Consider the following 17,640-nt stretch of genomic DNA (forward strand, 5'->3'; position numbering starts at 1 on the left):
CATCCTATTTTTTATTCGAGTTTCTGTATTTAGATTATATTTCGCTGGGGAGAAAAAGGAACAAAAACAAAACTCTTTCTTGATCTAGATCATTGACTCAAATTTATTTATAACTTTTAGAAGCCCTTTAATTCTCATCAACCCATCCCAAAACAAATCAAATATAACTACAATATAAATCAATTACTGTTTAAATTGTACACAGTTAAACTCCAACTCCTCAATCGCTGACTTGCTTACATGTTCTTAATTAAAGAACCTCTTAATACTACAGGAGTACAATAAGGGCAATTCTTTTTAACAATGAAGTCAATAACATGGGTTGTCTGTGATCCTGAAGATGCCAAGATCAGCCTACAATGTGAGACAGTTTATGAAGCTTATTTCTGTGCCACTTGAAAACCAGGTCATGAAAACTTCATTATTATGAGTCACAGTATACTTCAACAACATTCAACATCTTTTCTATTTAAGGATGCAACAGGACTATAATAGCTTTTAAGTCATGTTCAAGTATTGTAAACCAGCAGTCGTTATTACAGGAGAAAGAGCAACAGAGATTTATTACTAAGAACTACAGTTAGTCTTTTTATAGGATGAAGAAGAGATTGAAAAATGAGAAGATGGGAGGCGGGGGGGAGAACAGGAATTGTTTAACCTACTTCTTTTACCTGATTGTAGGACTTCTTATGCCTTCCACAGGTTTTGAGTCTTCTGGAATTACATATGACGACAAGTATTCTGCAAGTGTTATGATTATGCATTGCACATGCTAAACCAGTTCAGGATGCACGTGGTTTCAACTAAAAATGCTGGGTACCTGGATTTTCCAGCACTTACATGAAGAGACAAAATTAATGGTAATGTGAGCTCCCATCCTGCCTGGCACCAGGAGAAAAATGGTTCCTTCAGATATACATAATCTCAGCTAACAAGATTTGTTAGGACAAATGATATAAACACTATGGCTTTTTATTAACAGAAATGGACAAGACTTGCCTGATGTACATTCACGACAAATGAATTTTCCTGCTGGTCTTCCAGGGAGCCCAAGGCAGCTTACATGAAAAGCTCCAAAGCATAGGCCTTCACACAGCAGGAGATCACCTGGTTTTTCACACAGCTTTTAAATCAGAAAAGTATTGAGCGTTAAAAATACGCACATGGGATTAACTGTTTTCTTTGTTATTTCTCTCACCTACTTCTCCTCTCACACTCTTTGTATCTCTAGTGGAGGAAAAGATAATTCTACAACCATCAGATCATCTAGTTTCCAAGCAGAAATGTTTTTTCCATTCCTACAAATATTTAGGATGTATTTAATAAATACAAAATATTTACATGTATGCCCTCTAGACAGACATACACAGCGCTAAATAATGTAGATTCAATCTAATAAGTACAAAAAGATTGTAAACAAATTTTCTACTCTTGGAAATTGCAGACTAAGTATGGCTAAAAGCAACCTTATTTTCTCCTTACCAGGAATACTTAACTAAATATCCTAGGCCTTGTGATACTTCCAGGCCTGAATTGTCAGCACTGGCACATGAATAAAAAGCGGTTACCTGCTTTTTCGTATCTGTTGTTCTCTGAGATGTGTTGCTCATGTCCATTCCATTTTAGGTGTGTGCACGCCCACATGCACAGTTGTCTGAGATTTCTGCCTTAGCAGTATCCATAGGGACAGCTGTGGAGCCCCCTGAGTGGCGCTCCCACGTGCTGGTACATCAGGCACTGCCGGCCCTGTGCCCCCTCAGTTCCTGGAATGGACATGAGCAACACATCTCAAAGAACAACAGTTATGAAAAGACAGGTAACCGTTTTTTCTTCTAGTGCTTGGTCATGTCGATTCACGGAGGTGGGCTCAGAGTTCACAGTTAGCGGCTTGCAGTACTGCCCTACCGAAGCCAGCATCTGGGTCAGTGCATAATGGGACGTAAAAGTGTGGCTGGATGACAGATGTCTTGGATAGGCACATGGGCCAGAAAGGCTAAGTGGGTGGTGACAATCGCTGGGGGTGGCGCCTTCACTTGGTCATAGCAGAAACGAATGCAGGCAGGGATCTAAGAAGAAATTCTTTCAGTGGATACAGGGTGACCTTTCATTCTGCGCCGACTTATGGAACGGCTTAGTCCTGCCAATGTAGAAGGAAGCACCTGTCTGACGTGTAGGGCATGTAGCCTGTGCTCCTCCACAGACTTATGTGGCTTCGGAAAGAAGACTGGTAAGTAAATGTCCTGGCTTGAATGAAACTGAGAGACTACCTTGGGAAGAAATGCCAGGTGTGGCCTTAGTCTAAGACCATGTAAGGTGGCTCCAAGGTGAACGCCTGAATCTCAGATACCTGGTGGGCCGATGTCACTGCAACCAGGAATGCAATCTTCCAGGAGAGAAGGAGGGAGCAGGAAGCCAGCAGCTCAAAGGGAGGACCCACAAACTGCGACAGCACCAGATTCAAGTTCCACGGAAGGTCAGGGTCCCTGACATACTGGCAGGGGTGCTCTAGGCCCTTAAAGCTTCTGGCCGTGATATCCTGAGCAAAAACCGACCTGACCTCGAATGGCAGATGGAAGGCCAAGATGGCCACTAGACGGACCTTGATCGAGAAGAGGGACAAGCCCTGGAGCTTAAAGTGCAGGATGTAGTCCAGAATAAGTTACAGCGAAGCCCGCTTAGGATGAACACCTTTGTCTGCAATCCAGCAGTGAATCGTTTCCACTCGTCCAGGTAGGTTGCTCTGGTGGAGGACTTCCTACTTCTCAACAGAACGCTATGAACCTCAGCCAAGCACTGCTGCTCCTTCGCGTTTAGCCACGCAGCAACCAAGCCATCAGATGTAACACTACCAGGTCGGGTGCAGAAGAATACCATGGTTCTGGGACAATAGGTCTGACCTGAGTGGTAGCTGAAATGTGGTCACCACTGAGAGGTCCAGAAGAGTGCTGAACCAATGGTGGCACGGCTGCATCGGTGCTATGAGGATGACCCTCACCCTGTCCTGTTTGATTTTCATGAGGACCTTGGGTAGCAATGGCACCAGGAGGAAAGGCATATATCAGAGCCTTGGACCACAGGAGCAGAAAGGTGTCTGACAGGGCTCTTCTGTCCATGCCACCAATTGAGAAAACGACGTGGCATTTCCTGTTCTGCCTGGATTCAAACAGGTCCACCTGGGGAGTTCCCCACATCTGGAAGATGGAACCAACCACCTCCGAATTAAGGGACCACTCGTGGCGAGACGAGAATGTCTTGCTGAAGCAATCTGTCAAAGCGTTCTTGGACCTTGGAAGGTGAGCAGCCACGAGATGGATGTTGTGATGTAGGCAGAAGTCCCAGAGCCAGAGGGCTTCCTTTGCAAAGGGCAGACAACCTAGCTCCACCCTGCCTGTTGATAAAGAAGACCGTAGCCATGTTGTCCATCAGGACCTGAACCACTCTGTCTTGTATATGAGGTAGAAAGGCTTGGCAGGCTAGTCAAACCACACTGAGTTCCCTGATATTGATTGAGGTTTTCGACCTTCGGAACAAGGAGTTGCTCATGAGAGGGGTCCCTAAAGAGGGATGGGATAAGGGGGGTGGGAAGGATGGTCGGCTATAAACTGCAGGGTGTAGTCTGAAGAAACTGTATCAAGCACCCAGCAGTCTGAGGTGACACGGGACCAGGCCGACTGAAAATGGCGGAGGCAGTGAGGAAAGGGAGGGTTGGGTCCAGTATATTGGCTGGGGTGCGGTCCTCAAGTGCACATTCAAAATGACTGCTTCTGGCCTCCCTGACTTGTGGGAGGGTCAGGTTGGGCAGCCAGGCAGGAAGAGGACAGGTAGCGTCTCTTAGGCCCTTTGTCCTTTCACCTGTAGGAGCCAGACTGCGTCGGAAGAGGTGGAGGATGGAACGGCTGAGGGGTGTGCAGGCCCAGGGATTGGAGGGTGACTCAGGAGTCCTTGAGCCCACAGCCTAGAGTCAAATAGCTCATAAAAGAGCACCGAACCCTCGAATGTGGTCTGCATCTCTTGGGACAGCCCAGAAGCCTGCAACCAGGAGCTATGTCTCATGGCCACCGCCAACACGACCACCCCGCCAGCCAAGTCCACTGTGTCCCAGGACACCTGGAGGACTACCAAGGCCACCACTGTGCCTTTGCTCACCAACATGGCGAACTCTTGGACACGATCCTGTGGAAGGGCCTTTGTGAACTTATTATTGAGTCCCACAGGTTAAAGTTATAACATACCAGCAGGGCCTGGTGGTTAGAGACCCTATACTATAAGCTGGCTGTCGAATAAACTTTCCTGCCGAATAAGTCGAGTCTTTGCAAGGACATAGTATTTCTTTTCCGCTTTCGTTGACGTTAGCGGAACAGATGAGGGGTTTGCCACACCAATTTGGTTATTTTGAGCACTCCTGGGTGGATGGGAAATGCAATTTTTGCCAGTGTGGTGGCCAAGATGACACTGAAGAGGTCGTCTGCCTCCTCAGCGACCTCCTCAATATGCAGACCAAGATTTTCAGCCACCCATTTAAAAGATGGCCTGGTGCTCCTTAAAATCGTCCAGAGGACTGCTGGTGTGGGAAGGTCCAGCCACCACCTCATTTGGGGATGAAGAGGACAATTCTGTTGCCTGAGGGATGGTGTCATCCCCTCCCTTCTCAGGGGAGGACTCCCTCGACCCCAGGTTATGGTGCACAGGCTCTGCTTCCGCCATGGTACCGTGTTATGATTGCGGCACCGGCGGTACCTCAGCTGGTTTGTCTGATGCAGCCAGGGAGGGCTGGGAGTACTGGACCGGCATCATTGGCACCCCTCACGGGTTCCAGTATGGCAACTGGGGGGGGCCACGGCGTTGGAACCGTGGCCGGGGACCACTTTGGTCTCCCACGTCTTGGCGACAAGCTAAAATCGCAGTCCAACCCTGACCACTGTCCTCTGGTGACCACGGAGGGTCCGTTGAGGCCTGGTTCTGCCTACTGACCCTGGTAAGCGATCAACGGGGGAAAACACGGAGTAACATCACCTACCGGAAGAATGGTACCAGGGCAAGCGCGAATGACACTGAGATCTCGAATGAGCCCTCCAGGACGGAGACGGACGACGAGGAAACCTTCTGGGAGAGCGTGTTTGGCATCTAGGCGACATATGGACAGATGGTCGTTGGTACGGGGAGCGGCACCACGAGTCCGGAGTCCCTCGCCTAGTAGGAGGGGATCTTGACGGAGATCTAGGCCTTCTGGCTAGTGAGCAGGGGCGGCTCTAGACATTTTGCCACCCCAAGCATGGCGGCATGCCGCGGGGAGCGCTCTGTCGGTCGCCAGTCCTGCGGCTCTGGTGGACCTCCCGCAGGCATGCCTGCGGAGGGTCCGCTGGTTGCTGCTGTACCAGTGGACCCTCCGCAGGCACGCCTGCGGGAGGTCCACCGGAGCCCTGCCTGCCGCCCTCCCGGTGACCGGAAGAGCGCCCCCCGCGGCATGCCGCCCCAAGCACGCACTTGGCATGCTGGGGCCTGGAGCCGCCCCTGCTAGCGAGCTACGCTGCGGTGCCTGATCCCGAGGTCACAGCGATGGGGACTTGCGCCTTTGATCCGGTGACCAGTCTATGCTGAAGCATCCTGGTGGCTTTCTCCTTTGGTGCCATGAATGGAGTCGTTATCGGTCACCTGGCGTGGCACCTGCGGAGCCGGTCGGCCTTGCTCCTTAGCCACTGGGACCACTTCGGGCACTGAAGGCCCCATCACTGGCTGGGAACCCCTGCTGCTGCCTGGGGTGGGAGGCGGGGCTGGTGGGTCCGACATCTGCGGTACTCCCATAGTGGGTGCACGACCTGACAAGTCCTTTGCCCGAAGCCCCTCTCTCCTTTGGTGCCAAAGGGCTTCTTTTCTTCGGCCTGTTCCTTGGTGCAGGTGAAACGGAACGGTGCCAGGCTGAGTCTGACGCCGGCGGTGAGCGCCAAGGCCGAAGTGTTGAACGTTGGTGCCGTCATGGAGGGTTCTGATGCCGGATGATGAGCAGCCTCCATGAGTAACGCCCTCAAGAGGATATCCTGCTCTTTCTGAGTCCGCAGGCAAAAGATAGTACAGATGTGGCACCTGTCTTTCCTGTGGCCTTCACCCAGACACTTAAGACAGCTATCGTGCGGATCGCTGATAGGCATTGGCCTGCTGCATGACGCATACGGCTTGAAACTGGGGGAGTGGGGCATGCCCACTTAGGGCAAAATCCAAAGTGGGACTCTCTTGACTAACACACACTATCAACTGTCTATGAAACTATGTATAACAAGCACTAAATCAGTCAATGGACAACCGCTGCTGCTCTTGTGAAGCAAGACAAGGCGCTCCAACGAATCATAATGGGCAGTAAGAAGGAACTGAGAAGGCGGCACCGGCGGTACCTCAGCTGGTTTGTCTGATGCAGCCAGGGAGGGCTGGGAGTACTGGACCAGCATCATTGGCACCCCTCATATTCCGCCACATAGGAGTGCCACTCCAGGGGGTGCCACAGCCAGCCCTACGCATACCGCTAAGGCAGAAATCTCCGACAACTGTGCATCTGGGCACGCACACACCTAAAATGGAATCTACATGAACAAGCACTCTAAGAACTAAAAACTACCAAGCTATAATGACAGCACAGTTAAGTGATTAGTCACCTCAGCATTTTAAAATAAATGTAATTTCATTATTACTATATGTAAAGAGTGAGAGAGAGAGAGAGAGAGAGAGAGAATTTGCTTGTTTGGCCCTTGGAGACAAACCAGATATTCCCTGATGTACGTTACCTCATTTTCACAAGTAATGATCCCTTTTTAAATACTGCTAGCAGCATTTTACCAATACCATCATTAAAGCAAGTGTATTTATATTAGTCATGCCCAGAGGCCGTAATCTGGGTCTCACTGTAGTGTCACTGACACTTTACAAATACACACACACACACACACAAGTCTCTGCACTGTAGGGTTTACAATCTAACACTATCTAGTTACCTGCCCTCCTTTGAGAAAGGTATTATGTTTGTTTTGCAGTTATAGAAACTAAAGTGGAAAGGCTACATGATTTGCCCATGGTCAAATAGAGGAATAAACTAGAATTCAACAATCTCTGTCTTCTAGTCTAGTGCTCATATCACTAAACTATTCCTCTCTGAAGAGATGTAAATAACCCAGGCTTGGATGAAGCACTGACTCCCCTTGAGTTCCCAAAACACTACTTCCAGTCTCAGTTTTGTATCTTTTAAAAAAATGTTTCTAGAGAGTAACAAATGACTAACTAATGTCTCTCACCTGACACACATATTCTTTTTTTGCTGCTGCTCCTCGCTCAGATTTTTTGGATGATATAGATGCTTCTGTCTGAGTCTCATCTGCACTTTCATAGGGCGACTCTGATCGCTCATCTCCTTGACCATCCGAGATCTGAAGATTAAATGTACGCATTAAATCTATCAAATTCATAGAGGAAAATGGTTGAGTGTAATCAGTTTTGTGAGAAAGTTACTAAAGGAAATATGAAGATGGAATTCTAGACTAAGACTGGGTCAGACTATTATTTGCTTTGCCACCACAAAAGTAAATTTTCTTAAAAAAAACTAGAGAGTTACATGATTGTGGATGTCCTGTAAAAAGGACTAACCACTGTTTTCACAGACTAAACAAATGGTGTAGATCGGGGGTAGGCAATCTATGGCATGAGTGCCGAAGGCGGCACACGAGCTGATTTTCAGCGGCACTCACGCTGCCCGGGTCCTGGCCACTGGTCTGGGGGGCTCTGCATTTTAATTTAATTTTAAATGAAGCTTCTTAAACATTTTAAAAACCTTATTTACTTTACATACAACAATAGTTTAGTTATATATTATAGAATTATAGAAAGATACCTTCTACAAACATTAAAATGTATTACTGGCACGCGAAACCTTAAATTAGAGTGAATAAATGAAGACTCGGCACACCACTTCTGAAAGGTTGCCAACCCGATGTAGATAAAAATCTCAAGATCTTGCTGCATGCCATTTTAGATTCATTTTTCTATTATAACTAGTCAAAGGTCAACATATTGCATCATATGCACATGAATGGTAGCTATGTTGTCTAAGGACTAGAAAACGTGTTCTTTGAGGAACATTGTCTGCAAATTCACACTTATTAGATGCATATAATCAGTGCTGTTGAGCTTTGGATACCTTGTGGAAAAGCACTGGACAGCAGAAACATCACTTCATAAAACTGAACTTTGGAGCCTTGCCTAGAACATGTGAGGACATCCCCAACTACCTTGACTCGCTCCACTAAATCTCTGTCTCATGAGTGCAGAGCTCCAAGGAAAAGGGAAAGACAGACCCGTAGTGTGAATATGCAGAGGCAACACTCTCAAAATCACATTTACTATGATAAATAACCTTTTTTCCCCCCTTTTTCAGGGTTGCCTATGCATATTCATACCAGTGGGAGTCTAACAAGCAATAAATTCCCCCCGCCTCCCCCGGCAAGGAGAGCGGGGTGAGGACTTCTAATTAAAAAAGGACTGTAAAACTGTCCTCTTAAAGTAAGCATCAGAACCAGAAGCCAAGTCAAAAGAGTAGTGCAGTATTCCTGAAGATTTCTACAATTAAAATATTATGGAGGCAGGCAATCAATGCCACTTTAGCCTACACTAAAGTGAAGCTGAAGACTTTTGGTACTTGTCATCCTAGCTAACATAATATGTTTCAATGCACAAATGAATTCTCTTGGAGACAATGAATGAAAATGAAATGGCCCATTATGCTAACCCCAATGGCTACAAAACATCCAGTTTACTTCCTAAATGCTCTAGTTCTATTCCAAAAACAGGAATTAAAGCCCTTTTGATATCTATGGTACAGATGTCCAAATTTATCCTGGTGAAATACAGTGACTGGAAAAAACTTGCAAGTTCATCTCACAGATGTAACTGGAATTTAAAAAAAAACCTCCCCAATTCTTTAGGGTACATGCTCTACATCTGGTGACACAGCTGGCTCCCTAGAACATGGTGATTCTTCGGCCCTATTGTTTAAATCATCTTTGAAAAATTAGGGAAAAAAAAATCTTTTAAACCCAGATATCCATGTATTACACCTTAGCTCATCTACAGTGTTCACACTTAAGATAATCTACCTATTTGCAACTTCTATCTGTAAGAGATATTTCTTCTACAGGGAAGACTGCTAAAACTGGTAAAAGCTTTCAAACTGGTAAGAGGTGTGTCCACTCTAAGGCCCAAAATTGTGACCTGATATAACCGTTGTAAATATGGGGTGATCATTTGGATTGTAGAGAGTTTCTGTGGTCCTGGAAACTTGGGTGAGAGGGCTGTTTGCTAAATGAAGAAAGACAAAATTGGTAGGCAAGGACATTTTATTTCAAATTGCTAAAGTTTTACAGAAAGGCTCGAATCCATATATTGCAATGGGAAGAGAGGGAGAAGGGGAAAAGGTGCTTCTTCAAATATGTTCAGATAAAGTTTTGGATAACTGAAATAATTTCAATGTTAATTGATGTAAGAAGAGATGATCCTGATTTGGATAACAGGAAATTTCATATAATTGAGGTCCAGAAAGGCTGTGGGTTTTTAAAATTACCATTTTTAATCAGTTATTTGTAAAGACAAAACCATAGTTTGATAGTGTCCTTTTAATCCCCTAGGACTATGTATGTGTGTTTTACATCTACACTCACAATGATTTTTCCCCATTTCAAAACACTGACGAATTTTGTTTAGCAGTTTTAAAAATCTCAGAATTTAAATAGTTAAAGGAAACTTTGTTTCTCTGAGCAAAGTAATCAATCAATTTATATTGGGAGATGTACCTCATATCAAAGAATTCTGAAATAATTAGTTTCATACAGTTTTAAGTTGAAAATGAAATTTTTGAGTGCACCGCTAGCGGCAGCCATCTTGCTGAAAAATGAGTTTGAGATGAACAGTATTGGGAGTTTGTGCAAATACACAACCATTTCCATCCTGGTTTAAATTATCTGACACACTGACCATGTTTAAGATAATCACAGCAATTTTAATTTGTATGAGCAGTATTTAAACTGTTTTGTAGTCTCATTTTTTCATCCCCTAGTATGTTCACATCCCTCCCAGACGGCCCAAATTGATCATTTTTAAACAAAACATCCAGGAGCTGTTAGGTATCCTGAAAGGAATGAAAACTTAACTCTGCTCTATATGCTTTAACACTAAAAAAATACAAACTAAAACATGTAAAATCCATAAAATACAGCAATACTAGTTGCTCCCCAAAGAAACACCATAAAAAAGCATTCCCTAAAACTTGAGAGATGTGAAGTGTGCCTTAAAGTTTAACATAGCCTCTGCTGCATCAAAGAGGGTAAGAATGTTCCAGAATCCTCACATGGAAAATGCATTCCTCATTCCCAGTCTCCTTTTTCTTTAAGCCAGAGCAATGTTAACACAAGATTGTCTCTACATTTTTATTTTTTTTAAATTAAAGATATGCTTTAGGAATTATTTTGGGGAAACTCTATGGTCTGTGTTATACAGGTGGTCAGACTAAATGATCACATATGGTCCCTCCTGGCTTTGTAATCTATGAAACATTTCAATGTCACAACAGCAAAGGGCAAGTGCTAAACTATTTGGGTTTTTATACCTTAAACTCAACCCAGACGCCAATAGGAAATCAGCATAGAACCTGAAATACAACAACAGTCATCTGCATAAACATTGGCACCACCAGAAAGGACCAACCCACGCACTTCCAATTCAACTGCAGTGATGACTTAATCAGCCCACTTAGGGTAACAAGGCATCGTAACACCTTCCTGGGATACTAACACAACATAGAAACTCTCAGCCAAATCTAGTTTTGTGGGAGGAAACCACCTACAGAGAACAAAAAAAGGGCACAACTATGCCACCATTCAAAGACCCTCCCGGACTGTATCACGTATCTGAACAGAAACAAACCCATCAAGAATGGCCCGACAGTGTCCGCTGATCAGATCTGTTATACCTCTATTGTATAACAATGCATGAAACTAAGGGCAAGTCTACACTACAAAATTAAGTCGACCTAAGTTATGCCGACCTACAGCCACCACAGTAATTAAATGGCTTTTGCATGTCCACACTATGCTCCTTGTGTTGGCAGTAAGCAGCCTCACCAGGAGCATGTCCACACTATGCTCCTTGTGTTGGCAGTAAGCAGCCTCACCAGGAGCATTTGCACTGATTTAACTGTTAGTGTGAGGCATCGTAGGACGGCTTCTAAAAGGCACCAAGTGTCAATGTAAGCAACACAGTGCCTACACTAACACTGCATCGAACTAACTACATCAACTTAAGCACTCCACTGAGGTGGAGTTATTAAGTCGGTACAGTGGGTGTGTAACATTGGTGGAAGCTACATTTTACTGTAGATGCATACAGAGTTAGGTCAACGTAAGCTGCCTTATGTTGACATAACTCTGTAGTGTAGACCAGAGCTAACAGAACTAAAATCAAACATCTCAGCTTTTCATTATGTCCACAACACAATTTCACATAACTTGCTTATGTCCACAACTGCCATACAAACTGAAAGGGAGAGCTTCCCATAATCCCTTCTTCCACCCTCCAGGTGCTTCATGTTTTCAATGCACAGTGGCATTGTTCAACTCTGTAACTCTAAGGTAAGCCTGATCTACACTACAGAGTTAGGTTGACGTAAGGCAGCTTACGTTGACCTAACTCTAAGCATCTATGCTGAAATGTAGCTCCCATCGATAACTCGCCCACTATGCCTACTTAACTCCATCTTAGCAAGAGGCATAGCGCCTAGGTTGATGTAGTAAGGTGTGGATACTGAGTTGCTTACATCGACTGTTGCTGCCTTTCAGAAGCCATCCCCCACAATGCTCTCCACTCACCGCTAAATCAGTGCTTGTGCTCAGGTGAGGATGTGCACTGCCGTCACAAGGAACATAGTGTGGATGTACAAAAATGACTTAATTACTGTAGTGGCTGTACGTCGATGTAATTTAGGTCAACTTAATTTTCTAGTGTAGACTTGCCTGTAGTCATTGAAAGGACACAGCTACCAAACCAGGGGAAGACTGCAAACACCTAATGAAACACTCACCCAAACAACTATTAACCACTTCCACAAAGTAATCTCTCCAACAACCCAATTCCATCCAAGCTTCTCTCCAACATCATCAGTATCAATACTCCTATATCCCACTCTGTACCATAGCCTTCAAGTGCCTCATGTGGGCTGCTGCTATGAAACAATATCCTTGCTGCCACCTATGGCAGCATGGTATATGAAGTCATTCTGAAGGCGGAGAAAAGCTTAATAATTATGTCTAATAACCATGCTTCATGAACCTCTCATATGTAAAACAAGAATCCCACAAATGTCTACCACATCATAATCTTTATGTTCTCACCTTCTTTAGCTCTCATCTCATCAAGATTTGTAAGCGAGTTCAACAATTTCCTATGTCCAAAGTTATCCAGAAAAGAGGATGGAAATATCTGGTACAGGTATTAAGAATAAAGCTAAAGTGTCTGCTATTGCAGGCATGCTATTGGGCAGCAGGAGGTACATGTAAAAAGGAGCCAACTGAAAGAAACCCTATGCCGAGCACAAGAGGGAAAACTCATGAGACTTGACATACGGGACACATGCAAAGTGTGACCCAGACTAGACAGGGATGGCAGTGCCTTGCTCATGCCCTAAACAATGTCTGATATTGTGGGAAGGATTCAGATTAATCTGAGTGATGAAAGAATTTTATAGCACTAAGTGTTTTGTTTTTTTTTAAACTAGCAAACGTATAATTAAGCATCAGTTCACTCACTGTAATGCAGTCACCTCTAGAGTGAAACATAACTAAGAAGATTACTATTTTAATGTGTCTGTTAAAATACTACATAGTAAAAGCATCAAACAAAAGATCATATGCAAGCTTCTAGATTGCGGTGGGGTGTGTGTGTGTGTAAAATGTAAATTCCTATTTATTAGAATTTACCCCAAGTCCACTAACTGAGCATGTATTCATATTACAAACAGTAGAGCAATCTCCTTAATAAGGCATAAATTGTGTAAAATTAACTTCTCTTTCCTGATCTTCAGTCAAAATTGAGGGTGACTATCACTCACAGTGGCAAGACCAGATATTTAATACTTTTTAGCTATGGGTAGCCTGCAATTTTAATTTTATTATGTGTCTTTTTACACTTACAAAGGAATATTATCCTCCTCACACACACAGTGCTACTTTAAAAAAAAAAAACCAAAAACCACTAATGGGAAAATAAGCTTAAGTCAATGTAGACATTTGTTTAAAATATTTACTGTAAAAATTGGCAGGTTTATTCAATGTGACCTTACTCAAAAGTTAAGTGTTCCATTACTCTTTTGTGCATTGTGTACACAATGAAATACATCCAAAACCAGAGGATCGCTATTTCATTGTTTTGCCTAAGTTAAGTAGATGTGTGTCATCAACCTATCTAGAAACTTGAGCACTATCAAACCTTCCAGTTGCTATAGGGTAATCATTCTCTCCCTAACTCCCCTCCTCCCCCAAGTTGTTAGGAAGGGCTGCCTCTGAAGCATAATACCCAGCATAATATTGACAAAGCAGCAAATGATTTATAGTCAGTTGACAGGGAGGGAGTTTTAGAAATCAAATATATAATTCCTTCACTGGAAACTGGGGGAAAGGAGTGAAATTCTGGCCCTATTGAAGTCAATGAGAGCTTTGCTGTTGACTTCAACTGGGCGAAGATTTCACTCTGGGACTTTGTTCTCACCTAAATAGCAATGACCTCATTAGTCATTCAATTAAGTCACTTGCAGGAGTAACAAATTCTCCTTTAGTGCCTGAAGATCTCATATTCCCAGTGCATACTATACATTATATATTGCTTAAGTAAGCAATACATGAGCTCTTTAAAAAAGTGAGTCTAGTCAAGAAATTTGATTGCATTGCTTTAACATTTAATTTCTCCATAGTTTTATTATTGACAGACTTTGTAGTACTGAGTCAAAATGAAATAAACAATTTCAGATGCATTTATAAAATCTTTTGTTTTAATAGTGCCATGTTTCAACTGATTTTCAGCAACTGGAAGTTATGTAAAACTATATAAAATGTGATAGTATATAATCAAGCAAAGCACGTTGTTAGTAAGCCTGATTCTCTTCTCTCACCCATTTTATACTAGTGTAGTAACATTCTCTTCAATGAAGTTACTCCAGATTTACACTGGTGTATGAAAGAGCATATTCTGGCCTCATTTCCTACAAAGTTCCCCCTTCCTTGAAATACGCCTTTAAGTTGCCTTACAGTCCTTTCCAGGGTTACCAAAGGCAGAAGATAGTCTAATGGATTGTCTTTGACAATGGTAAGCATACTTTTAAGAAGGCTACATAAACAATTTTAATAAAAGCTCTCTTCACTATTGTTTCCTTACATAACAAGAATGCTTTGCATACCACAATATTTGATGCACAAATCTATTGTAACTAAACCAGTAACAGACCCTGAATTTTGGTTCATATTAGTCCATATTTATGGGTATAATTTTGCAAGTAGGCCCAATATTTCCTACTGTATTCTATTACTTTGGCCGAGCAACAATAAAACCTCAATGGACCTATACAAAACAATGAGACAGTTCTGTGGAATAACGCAGTTTCCTTCCTGAGAAAAAAGATGTTGATTAGATGAGGGTGTGCTCATATGCAATTTTTGTGGGGGATGCTAGGGAAGGGTGAAGGAGAAATTAGGTGTTTCTCTGTACAAATTGAGATAACTAAGGCCCAAGAACCAGTGTAAAATTAGAAAAACTAACTCCAGAAAATATAATGTGTCTAGTGAAATTGTTTGGTGGTGTGTTTTCTTCTGGAACGAATGGGAAAGGAGGATTAAAAGTAGTATTTATGTACAAAAAAGTCATTATTTTCAATTGTCTTAATTTAAAAACTCCCATCAGGTGCAAGCTATAATTATGTTGCCAACTAAAAATCATTCATCAGAAGGGTCTTGAGGGCTCAGAGGATATTATGACACTGCAATAGATACCACACAAATGTCAGGCATTTTATCTAAATTTGAGATAAAGCAATTCCTTTTTACAAGTAGAGTCATTTATCACAATGCTTTTGTACCAAATATCTGATGCCAGTTCCATCACTGTATTTAACAGATATCGAGGGAGCAGCAAGCCAATTCACCATACCCTAGGGACCAAGAGCAATTGATTTTTTAAAATTAAGATTATCAGGTGAGCCACAACTAATCTGCACACACCCACTTCACATAAGAACTAAGTGTATGCACACCAAGTATTTATTAACATGGGCTCCACACCTGGACAAAGGAATTCTCATGTATAAAGTGAACTGGACATATTGATATAATCGATTTGGCCTCCAGCCACGTTGTGATAAGCAGTCTGGCAGCAAAGACAGGAAATGTTAGCCTGAGTTTCAAATGAGCATGTACCAAAGTAAGTTATTTCTGAAGTTTTTTTTTAATATAAAACAAAAAAAAGCAATATTCACTCCCTCCACATACACATTTCTTTACAGAAAAACATACTACCTTTAAAACAGTCAGCTCCAAATATTAAATACAAAAACTTCAAGGGGCCAATGCAAAACCATCAAATGCTGTAGGTTCATAGGGGTGGGGGGTGGGGTGGGGGGGGGAAGGGCATAGGAATTCTAGGTACCAAAATCATAAGCAAAGGAAGGCTGCACTCATCCAATCTGCAGTCCATTTAAAAAAAAATCCAAATTGATTTTCTCAGCTGGCCCTTAGCCAACAGACCTAGAGAAATTAAACATTAAGATTTTTTTGTCCTAGGTTTATGATTATCTACAAATTTAAGAATTTTTTAAAATGTATTTATTTCTTCAATGTCTCATTTGCCATGTATTTTTCCTTAAAAAAACAAAAGCCAAGACATCACTTAGTTTTAAATGGCCTAGAAAAAAAGCAAATGTTTGCTGATGCAAGAACATGAAAGTCAGGAAGCAGAAGCAAGTTTTGAATATTGTCCATCATGTGTTAGCAAACGCAGAGCTAGGAAGGGTTAAGTACATTTTCTATGCATGGCATTAGTATTATGAATCTTTCCTTCCTGTAGCCCTGACTCACACAAGCTTTCCCAGAGACAGGCAAATCCTCTCTAGCCTAGTAAGGCTCAAAACAGCATTTTAAAGTGTAAAAGTGTTAGTAATGTTTTTACACTATTTGTTTTCCACCTTTGATACACAGATTGAATGGAATCCACGGTAGGGTTAGCCCCTCACATAGCCAGTCTCCTTTCAGATTTCCAAGCCACTAAAAGTGTAATTTTAAAGTTTCAACTATTTTTCCTTAGACTGACACTTCATGTTTTTATTATTTAATTTTTGTATAAAATGCCTGTTATAATACCAACACTGTGCATGTGTAACAGCACTTCCCCAAATGCTATACAGCATGATTCTATGTGGCCTTAGATCTCACACTGTACCCAAGTCATGTTCAGTCACAACTTCCTAGTCAGGTATTGCTTGCTTTTATTATCTTCTAACATTGTGCTTATGCATTTTATAATCAGACAGATATCCAAGAAATTAAAGAAAAATGTTCCCAGTACCAGAAAAGCTAGCCCTCCCGATTTCCCATTTTAACCAAGCACTGATGTTTAGAATCACAGCGAACCTAGAAAAATACTCAACAAATTCATTTTTTTAATGGATATTTAAAATGAAAACAGGTATGTCAGAAAGGTTTCATTTGCTCCAACTGTTGTCTGTTAAAACAATCACTTCTACAGAATTATAAACAAGACCAACTCAAATACCTTGCTTTCCCATAGACCTCCCTGGACCTCCCCCATTTCCCCAATTAAATAGCTTATGAGTTTTCTCAAGACACTGGGCTGGCTTAAGTGGCATCCTCTACCAGGCACTCTCCCTCTCCTTTATAAACACATTAATAGGATTACAATCACACAGAAATCAAGGTTTAGATGTTTCTTCAAGAAGTCTGGGCTTGAAGGCTGGCTATTCACTTCCACGACTCTTAAGACTAAGGACATCCACCCTTCAAGCCCTGAAGCAACTTCTAAGACTTGATTTCTGTGTCATAGTAATCCAGGAAGTGGTTTTCTGTATAAACTTGAGTATGAGGGTATGCCTATGCTACAGTGGCACACATACAGCACTGCAGCTGTGCCACTTTAGCATAGATGCTTCTTTCAGTGATGGAAAGGGGTTTTTCTGTCTATGTAGGTAATCCACGTCTACAAGAGGCAGTAGCTAGGTCACCTTAAAAATTCCAGTTGAGTCTACAGGGGGTTAGGTTGACTGTGTTGCATGGGGCACAACATTTTCAAAGTCCTGAACAATTTAACTGGGTCAATCTAATTTCTAGGTGTATACCAGGCCTGAGACTTCTGACAAACTAATGTTTTCTAAGGTAAAGAGTCTACTTTAATTGTTTCTTCACCTTTTTGAATGGTTTAACTATTGTGGTTTTTCAATCTAAGTAAAATTGATATGGGAATCATATAGCTCAATGTGCTAATGACAGACTGTATTCAGAACACAAAAATCTATTGTGGAAAGAGACAGAAAAACTGACAGAGCCAACTGAGTTACAGTTA

The 17,640-nt window shown here is 42.5% G+C and overlaps 1 protein-coding gene across 5 annotated transcripts in view; it reads right to left on the reverse strand.

Moving 5' to 3' along the window:
* The window catches only part of NSD2 (nuclear receptor binding SET domain protein 2), a 172,445-nt gene that overhangs the window by 49,507 nt on the left and 105,298 nt on the right, over positions 1-17,640 (reverse strand). For all 5 annotated transcript variants that reach the window (XM_039541944.1, XM_039541941.1, XM_039541942.1 and 2 more), the window contains 2 exons: positions 7,278-7,409; positions 1,000-1,123 (listed from right to left, as the gene is read on the reverse strand). In XM_039541944.1, the coding sequence (XP_039397878.1) occupies positions 1,000-1,123; positions 7,278-7,409 (256 nt within the window). The remainder of the gene's footprint in view (positions 1-999; positions 1,124-7,277; positions 7,410-17,640) is intronic.

Source organism: Mauremys reevesii, linkage group 5 (assembly GCF_016161935.1).
Source record: "Mauremys reevesii isolate NIE-2019 linkage group 5, ASM1616193v1, whole genome shotgun sequence".
Classification (NCBI taxonomy): Eukaryota; Metazoa; Chordata; order Testudines; family Geoemydidae; genus Mauremys; species Mauremys reevesii.